General features: G+C 31.5%; 1 protein-coding gene across 3 annotated transcripts in view; it reads right to left on the reverse strand.

Annotated features, from left to right (window-relative positions):
- Positions 1–5,984: 5,984 nt before the first annotated feature.
- LOC134725158 (beta-1,3-galactosyl-O-glycosyl-glycoprotein beta-1,6-N-acetylglucosaminyltransferase-like) overlaps positions 5,985–12,772 on the reverse strand; it is a 28,916-nt gene continuing 22,128 nt past the window's right edge. For all 3 annotated transcript variants that reach the window (XM_063588745.1, XM_063588747.1, XM_063588746.1), the window contains exons 2-3: positions 9,554–10,541; positions 5,985–6,338 (exon numbers count right to left, since the gene is read on the reverse strand). In XM_063588745.1, the coding sequence (XP_063444815.1) occupies positions 6,064–6,338; positions 9,554–10,511 (1,233 nt within the window). In that variant the 5' untranslated portion in view covers positions 10,512–10,541 and the 3' untranslated portion in view covers positions 5,985–6,063. The remainder of the gene's footprint in view (positions 6,339–9,553; positions 10,542–12,772) is intronic.

A 12,772-nucleotide genomic window follows, 5' to 3' on the forward strand; every position in this document is an offset into this window, starting at 1 on the left:
GAAATAATTAACATTTCGTTTCATATTTCATAAAAAAATATCTCTCGTATTTTATAAAAACATCAGTTTTATAGACAACAAAAACAGAAATATTCAAAACAGGGAGTTTATTGAATAACACCTTGCATTTTAGAAAAAAGAGAAAAACATTAAAGAAAAACTGTGAAAGGATACTGGAACAGAACTGCAATTAAATGTATCTATCTCTGATGTTTAGATTGTTCTTTTTTTAACAAAATATTTCTCTTTTCGCGAAAAATTAAGTTGGACACCCAGCAATGCAGTGCAGTAAGCAAAAGAAAGCAATTGAAAGATTGATACTTTCTTTGAACCATTTAATTCATAAACACAACTGTTATGAAGTCTTTACAGCAACAGGATGACTTATTTTCTGGTTTGAATCGTTTTCTGTCAGAACCTTTTTAGAGTTTACTATTCGGTATGGATTTTCTGTATGGTGACTTATGGTTGCTTTCATCTGTTGTGGATAGTTGTCTCTTTTGCAATCATACCAAATCTTTTTATTTTAGATTTATGTCATTCTCTGTATAATTAAACTATTAAACTATTCCTTCGGAATATATACAATTAATGAATATTTCTTGTATAGCATTTTGATGTAACCTGTCACGTACTATAATATAGTTAATACCGCGAGATTTCAACTCAAACGTGCGTAGGATTTCGAGATAGTGACCTATAACAACTAATATCTATAAAAACTGGATCCCTGTTGTGTTCACTTATCTCTTCACTCACAGTACGAAGCTTTAGATGGAATTGCGGACCAGTTTAATATCTATAAGACTTTTGGTCTCTGTTGGCAGGGGCGGATCCACTCATTTAAAAAATGGGGGGGGGGAGGGGGTCCCAACCCAGAGTAAAAAGTGGGGGTCCAACAATATGCTCCCATTCAAATGCATTGATCGTCTAAAAAAAGGGGGGTTCCCACCCCCGGACCCCCCCCCCCTGGATCTGCCACTGGCTGGGTATTTTTTTTTCGTTTTCTCGTCCTGAATACACTTTAAGTATTGACCAGTCGATAAAATGCAACTGTAGTATATTTCAAAGGTTTTACACGAATTTGCGACGACGCATTTTGTTTACACTAAATATGACTTTTTGTCCTTACTGACAAAAATTTGCAATATTTGAGATGATTTGTTGTAAAATTTAACATTGCTGTAAGTCATGAGTACAATTGATTAGAAAAGGAAAACACTTTTTTTTATACCAGTTCCTTGTTTCAAACAATTTTGATTCATTATTTGTAGGTACTTTTTTATTGAAAATTTAAAGACAAAGCTGAAATATCTACACTACATTATTCATGGTTTTCTAAAATTTAGGGCTGAATACCAATTTCTGGTTTATGGGAATTTGTAAAAAGATCAATTTTTTTAGAAACATCATCATAAGCTATAATTTCACCCCCCCCAAAAAAAACCCATTAATGATGATTGAAGTTTTTAACGAACTTGACTGGCTATACAGCCCTTACATACATGTATCTACACGTATGCTATGCGTATTCAAATTAATTTTAAGCGTCAAATTACGGTAATAGTAAAGGTTTCAGTAACTGAAAAAGCAACTGTCAGTGAATAAATCGACAACTTGTTATGGTTTATGCTTTTGTTTACACAACACATATCATGCATATATAAAAAGAAGAAGATGTGGTATGATTGCCAGTGAGATGATTCAGAGCTCCACAAGACACAAAATGACACAGAAGTTAACAATTTTATAATATATATAACGGCCTTCAACAGTGAGCAAAACCCATTACACATTGTAAGCTCCCGGTGATTATTATTTCCTGTGACTTCTATTCTTGTGGCTTTTTTTCCTGCGACTTCATTTCATATGGACTTTGTGTGACTTTTTCCCGTGACTTTTTATTCGTTTACCGTTCTCTTGACAGATATCACGTTATAACTACACTGTTTTACACATTTTGAATAAAAGAAATTAAAATACTGAATCATATTACTGAACAACATTTTGAACACCAAAAAACTATCAAAATCCGTATATATTCATATATCTTTATCAGTCTCATTTGCTAAAAATAACAAAAATAAAAGATCCATTCGATAAAAGAAATTTAAGACGATTGGCGGTAGAACAATTATCTGTTGAACAACTAACTGTGAAATGTCTATCAATTTCTCTAAAGATGTCCTGCAGAGTTCGCCCGCTGGTTATTTAGATTCAAAAATGTATTCTAACCTCGAAAGCGTTGTTACCACTTTAATTATTACACAACTGTTGCAATAAAATGTTGTTATAGCCATGTTAAGAAATTTTAGCCTTACAGAAATATTTTATTTTCAATAGTTCACTAAACTCGAACACAATGCTACATATACTTGTTTCATTATATGCATGATATTTATAATATGTAAATAAAAAAACCACTTTCCTATAGCAGTGAGATAACAGTAACTGAATTTAAAAAAAATGACCTACCTTGTTTAATTTAACGAAACACAGACTTACTGAAATATTGTCCCTATTTTTTAAGCAATCGTAGATACATTTTATTTAGCATTTACTTCATTTAAAATAGAAAGAAAAATAAAAAAAAAACTACCACACTGCAATTTTGTACATTCGTTTTTTGTAAATTAGTTAGACAACCATAGCTGAAACTCGGCGTATCCAATAAGCCATGCTTATAATACACTTTAAGATAGATATATTTTAAAACATCCTTTTTACCAAAAAAAAATAAGGGACCAGTGAATATATTTAATCTCAATATGGAAGTAAAATATATAATATTTCCCTCGAGATATTTCCATGTCTCAAAAAGTTTTAATGGCTATACTGTGAACCAAAAAGTTTTACCAAATTTCACATCATTTTATTATAATAAACGGTCTATTCATACCTGAGCCAGTGACCATCATTATCACTGTTGACATGCATTTCGTTGTCGAATCTTTAATTATAATCCCATCCGCATTTAAGACACGTTCTTAGATTTTTTTCTTTCACGTTCTTTATACTTTTGTGTTTTCGTGACATATACATTTGAGGATAGTGATAAATATTTTCAATAATAAATCGTATGGGAAGAGCTAGATAAGTTCATGAGAGAGATACAAAAAACACAGTAAAGAGAAATCGATTTTTTTTGGTTCAAACTACTGACATCTTTATCAGAAAACTATACTGTAGTCTAAAGTATGTATTGAACAATGGACATACATTTGAGATTAGTTTTTTATAATTAGAAAAATAACACACATAATTTTGCTAAACATATCTTCCGCAATTAACGAAAACCTCGGAAAAATGTATAAAACCTATACGGAAGCAAGTTTATAATTTTATATGTGTTTTCAAATAATTCGTAATATGTTTGTGTTATAATGTCGGGAGTTACCAGTGTGATTAATTGGCGACTGCTACATTGTGATCGTGTTATCTTTTTTGTATTCAGTTACGAATCATTGGTTTGATCATAATTAATAATAAAAAAAATGACAGGTATGACTTTTTGTGGACTATTATCCCGTGAACCTTTAGAAGTAGAAGTCATATTAATAACCCATTAACCTTTTTTCGCGTTGATTTACATATATATATTTGCCACTGGACATCACATATAAATTAATCATCATCCTTAACGGTGTCATCTGAACACCCAGTGACAAATATTACATTGCTACATTGTACCTATTGACATGAATATGTGCAACAATCCCATAAAGATATACTGTGTAACTTTCCATGCAGAGAAAGCAATCCAACAATTAACGTTAAAATAGAAATCTATACGACAAGTTTGACCTATAGATATAGTGTCCACAGTTTATTATACATCCTTGACACTTTATTTTAAATACCAGCAGAAGCTACAACATACATTGTTCATGATATCAGAATGAACACCAATTCTTTGGCATGCAAACTTTTATTTTGTTTAGTATTTAACAATTAAAGTTATAAGTATTATATTTTACAAAAACTAGTGCTCCAAAGTGATTGTGTGCATTCGTTTTTTAGTCTTTAACTGACCGGTCTTTAACTGATTGTAGTCAATTTTTTTTTTTATACAAATAGTAAATATTTATCGCTTTTATTGTTTAACTAAATAATCATATTGTTACAGAAATGGCTTCATTTAAAATGAATAAACTATCATGGTCGTTGACGTTGTGGTGGTCGTCGGTTTTGTTGATGAAGAAAATACATGAGATGATGTGACTATAAAATACGAAATTTGACTGTGAAACGAACCAAATTATATTTCGCTTTAGAATGATATAATCGTTCACACACGCTGTAAACATTCTAAAACGAAATGATTAGCTTCACCTGTTTACCGAATGACACGCTTGATATCATTCTATGTCGTGTATAAACGGAATGGAACACGGAATGTAACACGGAATGAACTCAAACATAATAAACGAAATGAATGAAATGAATGACACGGAAACGGAATGAACGAAACACGCAAACGGAACGAATGAAAAACGGAGCGAAAACGGAAAAACGGGAAACTTGAGTGGTTCAGTAGCTGTAACTTATAACATTTTTTTTTAGTTTAAAACAAAGGTGTCATTGTTAACTGTATGAAAAAAGACAATCATAAACAGCCAAATTTTCAATCGCTCAAATCACAAAAAATAGAATCCGGACCTAGCATTTCATATTCTACTTTTTAGCTCACCTGGCCCGAAGGGCCAAGTGAGCTTTTCTCATCACTTGGCGTCCGTCGTCTGTCGTCGTCCGTCGTCGTCGTCCGTCGTCGTCGTCCGGCGTTAACTTTTACAAAAATCTTCTCCTCTGAAACTACTGGGCCAAATTTAACCAAACTTGGCCACAATCATCATTGAGGTATCTAGTTTGAAAATTGTGTCCGGTGACCTTGGCAACCAACCAAGATGGCCGCCATGGCTAAAAATAGAACATAGGGGTAAAATGCAGTTTTTGGCTTATAACTCAAAAACCAAAGCATTTAGAGCAAATCTGACATGGGGTAAAATTGTTTATCAGGTTAAGATCTATCTGCCTTGAAATTTTCAGATGAATCTGACATTCCGTTGGTAGGTTGCTGCCCCTGAATCAGTAATTTTAAGGAAATTTTGCTGTTTTTGGTTATTATCTTGAATATTATTATAGATAGAGAAAAACTGTAAACAGCAATAATGTTCAGCAAAGTAAGATCTACAAATAAGTCAACATGACCAAAATGGTCAGTTGACCACTGTAGGAGTAATTGCCCTTTATAGTCAATTTTTAACCATTTTACGTAAATCTTAGTTATCTTTTAGAAAAATCTTCTCTGAAACTACTGGGCCAAATTAATTGAAACTTGGCCACAATCATCTTTGGGGTATCTAGTATAAAAATTGTGTCCGGTAACTTGGCCAACCAACCAAGATGGCGGCCATGGCTAAAAATAGAACATGGGAGTAAAATGCAGTTTTTGGCTTATAACCCAAAAAACAAAGCATTAAGAGCAAATCTGACAGTGTTGAAATTGTTGATCAGGTCAAGATCTATCTGCCCAGGAATTTTCAGATGAATTGGATCATCGGTTGTTAGGTTGCTGCCCCTAAATTGGTAATTTTGAGGAAATTTTGCTGTTTTTTTGTTATTGTCTTGAATATTATTATAGATAGAGATAAACTGTAAACAGCAATAATGTACAGTAAAGTAAGAACTAAAAATGAGTCAACATGACCAAAATAGTCAATTGACCCCCTGAGGAGTTATTGCCCTTCATAGTCATTTTTTAACAATTTTCACAAAATTTGTAGATTTTCACTAACATTTTCCACAGAAACTACTGTTTTAGATAGAGATAATTGTAAGCAGCAAAAATGTTTAGTAAAGTAAGATCTTCAAACACATCACCATCACCAAAACACAATTTTGTCATGAATTCATTTGTGTACAATGTTTAATATTAACATAGACCAAGGTGAGCGACACAGGCTCTTTAGAGCCTCTAGTTTTTAATTTCCGACATTCATAAACTACCAATTTAAAAAGTCATTAATTAATCTCTTTGAAAACAGATGTAGGGATCGAATTCCCTTAAGTCTTTCTTATAAATGATAATTGTTTGTAATACAAGGCATCAAATCGCATTGGATTAAATGTTTTGTTATTGACATACTCTTCTAAACATTCCAGAGCTAGGTATTGAAAATCCAGATAGAATTTATTTGCAAATAGTTCTTTTCTTGACACGAGTTCTTTTAAATCTCCAACACCAAAAACACAAATGTCTCTGACAAATTTTCCGTTACACTGATCTGTCCCATCCCAAGCAGCATAAACGGCAAGCCAAGACTTCATTTCAGGGTTGCCTGTAAAAAGATAAACATACGCTTCCAATAATAATAGTTTGAATAATAATCAAAATATTGATAATAAAGATGTTCTGTAGCATATATACTAGTAAACGATAATGATGTGTTTTCACATAAAAACAAAGTACCTCTTTTAAAAACTGAAACTCAGGGTATAAGGTATGGTGTACTGATCATTATTCATAGCAATTCAATCATAGTTTCTATTGAAGAGGAATAAAGGCACTGATGTAATCCAACATATAATTCTTTTCTTGGTATTTTAATGTATATGTTACAGTAAATAGGTGAAATTAGGAATTACACGTATTTACTTAACATTTCAGTAAATACCTGTAATTACTAGCCAATTTAGTAATTACATGTATTTACTAGTTGTTTCATTGATTACTGGTGTTAAATGATTTTTTTTGGTCATTTTTACAGCTATTTACTAACTTGATATTTTTGTTATTAAATTAAAGAAACAATTCAAGATACCAAATAAGAAAGTAAAAGGGTAGGTATTTTAGGGCTGACTTAAGTAAGGATTAAGGAATATAAGGCACATCAAAAGTGTATACTATTTAGTGTTTGTCAACTGAAACTGCTGGAAAATGATTGTTTTAACAGATTTTAAACTCCCTAAAATCATTTTCAGCAATACAATGATATCAATCCACTATTGAGAAATGCATTGAAATTGTGAGAAGTCTATAGGCAACTTCGTCCCCTCTTTTTGCTGATAGACATTCTATAATGCCAAATTTGGTTGATTAATCTTGATAGTTCTTAAAATCTCATAATCTAAATCTCCATCAAGCATACTTGCCCAATGACACAAGTTAAATTCCTTTTACAAAAAAGGTTTATTTAAGACTTCTTTTGTTAGACTGTTGCAATGAATCAGACATTCTTCACAAACAAATTTATACCCTTTGATGGTGTTGTCACATTTCATATTTCTGTGTTTCTCTTTTTATGAGTTTTTCAAGACCTCCAAACTTCAGCTTATAAACCTGCAACAAAATTTTATCATCGTTTTTACTTGTATAAGAATCATCTTTTTGTGGATTGTATAAGTCAACTAATTGGTCCATCCCTTTTGTTTTACTTTCAATGTTGTCATTCTGTTTCTTTTTGTCGAAACTGAGACTATTGTCGCAAAAGCGAGACATGGAAACCATTCTGTCGTCAGTAGCGTCCACACATATTCACTATGTGGTAAGTTTTTCACATTTTGATAACTTTCTTAAATTATCCTGGATTTCTACTAAACTTGAACAGAAGCTTGTTTATCATCATAAGATAATTTTCAAGAAGAAATTTTTTTAAAAATAAAATTATTTTTTCCGTATTTTTCTTATAAATGGACTAAGTTTTTTTGTCAGCTAACATTTCATTCACACTGTGGTGAAAGTTTTTAGAATTTTAATAATTTCTCAAAATATCCTAGATTTCTGCCAAGCTTGGACAGAAGCTTGTTTAGATCATAAGATAATACCCATAAGTAAAGTTTGTAAAATTTTTTTTTTCGTATTTTCCTTATAAATGGACTTCGTTTTTCCCCAGTTAATATTACATACACTCAGCAGTTTTTTTTAAAACATTTATAAGATTTCATAAACCATCCTGTATTTTAACCAAATTTGGACAGAAGCTTCTTACAGTACTTGTCAAAAGATAGTTTCAAGAGTAAATTTTAATATTTTTTTTCCATTTTTGTTGAGCCTGCGACTAACAGCAAAAGTAAGCGAGATACTGGTTCCGCGAAACCTTACAATTTTAAATATGAATACATCGGAAACATATCTCCAGCTAAGGGTTGAATTGTAGGTCACATGCATACGTATTCATTAAGGTCCAATTATTCACTTGCAAGTGCACCAGTACCAGATTGACTGCTAACAATATAATTTCACTATATCATTTTCATTAATGATTGAACAAAAAAAAATCATATTTTATTTTTTGTATATCTCATAGCTAATGCTCCTATAACAAAAAGGTACATTTTAGGCTAATCACTTTTTACGAGTACTCACTGATGTTCTATAGTTGGTATTACCATATCTTTTGATCAGCTGACCATATTATAACATTGTTTTAACAGTTAGTAAATAGGTGTAAAAATTCATTGTAAAATTAGTAATTACTGGTAATAACTGGGCAGTTTCAGGAATTACTTGTATTTACTAAGTGCATTGGGGATTACATGTATTTACTGTAACATATATAGCTTTTGCTGATCAAATCACAACTGGTTTATGTCCGTTCGGTAAACCTGAACTAAATCAGGTACAGATCGATTTGAAGACCAGGTTTAATCAACTATTTTCTACATAAAAATACATGTAATAATTCACGAATATGAGAGTTGTTGTCTATTCGTTTAATATGTTTGAGTCTTTATTTAACCATTTGAGTACGAATTTTCCGTTTGAATTTTCTTCGAAGTATAGTATTTTTGTTATTTTACTTTTAAACGTCACATGATACATATATCAATAACAACTTCTAGCAATCATTTAAAACCAATTTTCGATCATTGACATGACAATGTTAGTGGAAATATCAGGTGCCTGAATTTAATTTAAAACAGTTACAACATAATTTAAGAATTGATCTACCTATAACAACGATTGTTCTACCATAAGTATGCTTTAAATTTTCAAATATTATGGTCGGGAGCATCACTAAAGAGACATTTATTGGCAAAATTCCAATCAGATGCAATAAAAAAAGTACAGTAGTGTTGACCGTTGCAAAGAGGATAAATTTCGAATAATATGATTATAGATGTATATACAGCAAAATGTGTTTAAAACTGTCATTAGACTTGGTATGGTTTCTTTTTTAATCGAATTGCATTCGATTTATTTCACTACCATAGATATAAGGAGATGTCGTGTGAGTGTCAACGAGACAACTCTCTATCCAATTCGCAATTTATAAAGGTATGCAATTATAGGTCAGGGTACGGTCTTCAACACGAAACATTGGCTCATACCGCACAGCAAGCTATAAAGGGCTATAAAAACTACTAGTGTAAACTCATTCAAACAGAAAAACCAAAGATATCATATATGTTAAAAACGAGAAACACTTATGAACCACATTAACTAATGTCAACTACTGAACATAATATTCCTGACTTAGGACAGGTGCATACAATTGCAGTGGGTTGAATCATGTTTATATATTTTTATAAAGTGAATATTCAAGATTCTTACCTGTGAATCTACCTGGCGCTTTTAAAATTTCATTATGATTCAAAGTAGCCCAATAATATTCATCTGGACTCATGATGTCTTCCATATAGTTAAGTACATCTTTAGACCTTTGGTCAAATACTACATATTGAACAAATTTTCGACTAAAAACACCATACGCACTACCTTTTACAATACTTGCGTTATACGGCATAGTATCATTTTTCAGTCCTATACGCACCAAAGAGTTGTTAACATTTTTGTAGCTATACATATATCGCTCTGATACCATCCGCTTAGACGATGTAATGCCTTCGATATCATTAGCACCATTATATATTTTCAATATCTTTACGAGTTCTAAGTTTGTCTTCAAAGGAAACTGTTGGTGAGGTAAATTTATGAAATATTTCCATTTTCTTGACTTTATCAAAAGATCCGACATGCAGTTGATATCCGCCTTAAGGCGTGAAATATGTTTGTAGATAATGTTTTCCGTCTTTGAGACAATAAACACATTTTTGAAACACTTAGTAATTACTAGGAATGCTTCATGTAAATAACTCGAAGAACTGTTATCTACATGTATACAATAGAAGTTATGAGGACGATAAATTGAATGCAGCAAACGTTCAGTCTGATCCGCGTCCTTGAAAGTTAGAATACTGAAGGCAATCGGAAAATGTCTTTCCTCGTCTGTGATTGGATAAATGTTGTAGCCAAAAGTCTCTAAGAAATTCGAACAGTTCGTGGTTATATTGATGAAGTCTTTGTCCAATAGACGGATTGGTGAATTATATTTCATGTATTGAAGTGCTTTTACAATTTCTCCTTTGTCGCCATTAATTATATCAAGGCAGTTAACCTTCCATCCCAGATATACACTTAGATAAACCCGTAAAAAGTTTGATATGCTAAACATGCTTATTATTGAAAATCCACCTATACAAAAACACAATGTTTTCCATTTAGTCTTCATCTATATAGTAAAATATCGTTGGATAGTTATCTGAAATAAAAATTTTAAACAAAAGAAATTAAAAACGAATAAGGTCTGCCTTTCATTTAAAGGAACGTATCAATTCTTCAAACCAATGCAATGAAATTGAAGATTGTACTCCATACAATGAGTTTGATATTGAGGCATGGTATATATATATATATAAGTGTAGTGATGAAATCTCTTTTACTTATACATGAGCTATCAAACCATAACACGCATTTCCTTGTCATATATACTATCGCAAATGAATTATATATATTTTGTAGGACTCAAATCTATGGAGGGTTCAAATCTATGACGGATTCCTAATCTATGGTAAATGTGACGTTACAACAAACAACTCAAATCTATGGCAGATTTTTGTTTTCTCCAAATCTATGGCAAATCTGGGGGAGAGAATAACATATAAAGTCATAATTGAACAACGCCATATTACATCTTCGCCGCCGCTAACGATGGCGGAACCCATAGATTTGAACACCATTCAAGATGAAGCTATTTTTCTGACAAAACTTTGCCGGTGGTTTGAAGGAAAATGTAACCTACTATTCCGAAGAGGGACAACATGTGCTGTATCGATCAATGTCCGCGATGAATAAGGGCACCTCTATTCCAGTATACAGTGTTACTTTCACGGTAAAAGATGCAATAGATGCGTATTGCACTATTTTCAAGAGAGCTCTTCAACAAAATATGTTCTAATAAGACAAGAGGTCTGAAAAACAGGTTCATTATACATCAAACGAACTACTGCAATGAAGGTGTCAAGCAATAATTTGTATCAGTTCTTTGCTTTATCTGTTCTTATTCTATTAAGTCGTATATGGACAGATAACAATGCAACAGTTTTGTAGTACTTCATCTCTGAGAACGATATAAACGATATACACATCAATGTAATGATAAAGCACCAGTCAAATTTTAATTAGTGCGAATGCAACCTACAATGAAGTATCAATTAAATTTAATTGGAGAAAATAAATAAATACCCATTACAGTAACGCAAAATGTTTATAAACTCATTTAAAACTACATCTTGTCGCACATTTTTGAATTGTCAGTTCTTCAATCCATTGTAACCGTTGTAACACTATAATCATATCGAATGAGGTCAAGCTACATACCCTATTCATAAATTAACCTGCTGGATGTATGTTGACTCTTTTATTAAATCTTAGCTAAACATTTTCGTTTCATCTTTCATAGTCAATTTTCTTGATGAATTTATTAGCTTTATCAGTCATCCACTTGTAAGGTATCGCTGGCTTCAAGTGTATGATAAATCTTAAGGGGATTAAAATAAACAACGATTTGTATTCGAGTACTTTGAATATTACATGTATTAACTTTCTATGTACATTTGTTTCATGTATTTGATAAAAACTAACAAGAAGTGTAATGCACAATGAAATTCAACGTAATAACATATCTTTGTTACAAAACTACAAATTGAAATATGACAATTCTAAAATCATTTAAATTAATAAAATTGAATGTATATTTTTAGAAAAAAACATAGATAATTAAATTTCAGCTACAACTCTTAAAAGTTATGTTCTAAGAATCGTGGGCTATTTGTACACGAAAAATGTCTCACATAAGAAAATGCCTTCACGAAAAAAGTTCATCATCAAATTTATTTGTATAAGAGAAGAAAATCCTTATACAACGAAACAATTCTTTTTCTTGGCAGAGTAACTCTTTGTTGAGGAGTTAATATTAGTATTTTAGTCTTCGAGAATATAGTTTATTCATTTTTATATGTTTTGGTTTTTGAGCTAACTTCAGTAAAGCTCTAAAAATAGTCTTATATCTTCGAACCTATCTTCCGAGTTATGACAATTGCAATTCAAGTTTTAAGTTTATTTATATGCTATACTTTTACACTTCTCTCAAGTGCTTTGAGGTGGGTTGATATCGCTTGTAAAAATGTTTAAGCCAACCACATGCTTTATATGTCTGTCCCAAATCAGGATCCTGTAGTTTAGTTTGTCTGTCACATTTGTTTTTCATAAATTGTTTTGTTATAAATAAGGGCATACTTTTTCTCATACCACCTTTTTCTTTATGTCGGTGCTTTTTTGCTGACTAAAAAAAAATGTGTTTTTCCATTGTGACATGTAGAACGATAGCCTATAATTGCTTACATTTACTTGATGTGTACCCCGATAGGTGTCGCAATCAGAATCATTTGCAATCATATAAACCACATCTCTGAATTTCTATTTTAACATTAT

Source organism: Mytilus trossulus, chromosome 7 (genome assembly GCF_036588685.1).
Source record: "Mytilus trossulus isolate FHL-02 chromosome 7, PNRI_Mtr1.1.1.hap1, whole genome shotgun sequence".
NCBI classification, from domain to species: domain Eukaryota; kingdom Metazoa; phylum Mollusca; class Bivalvia; order Mytilida; family Mytilidae; genus Mytilus; species Mytilus trossulus.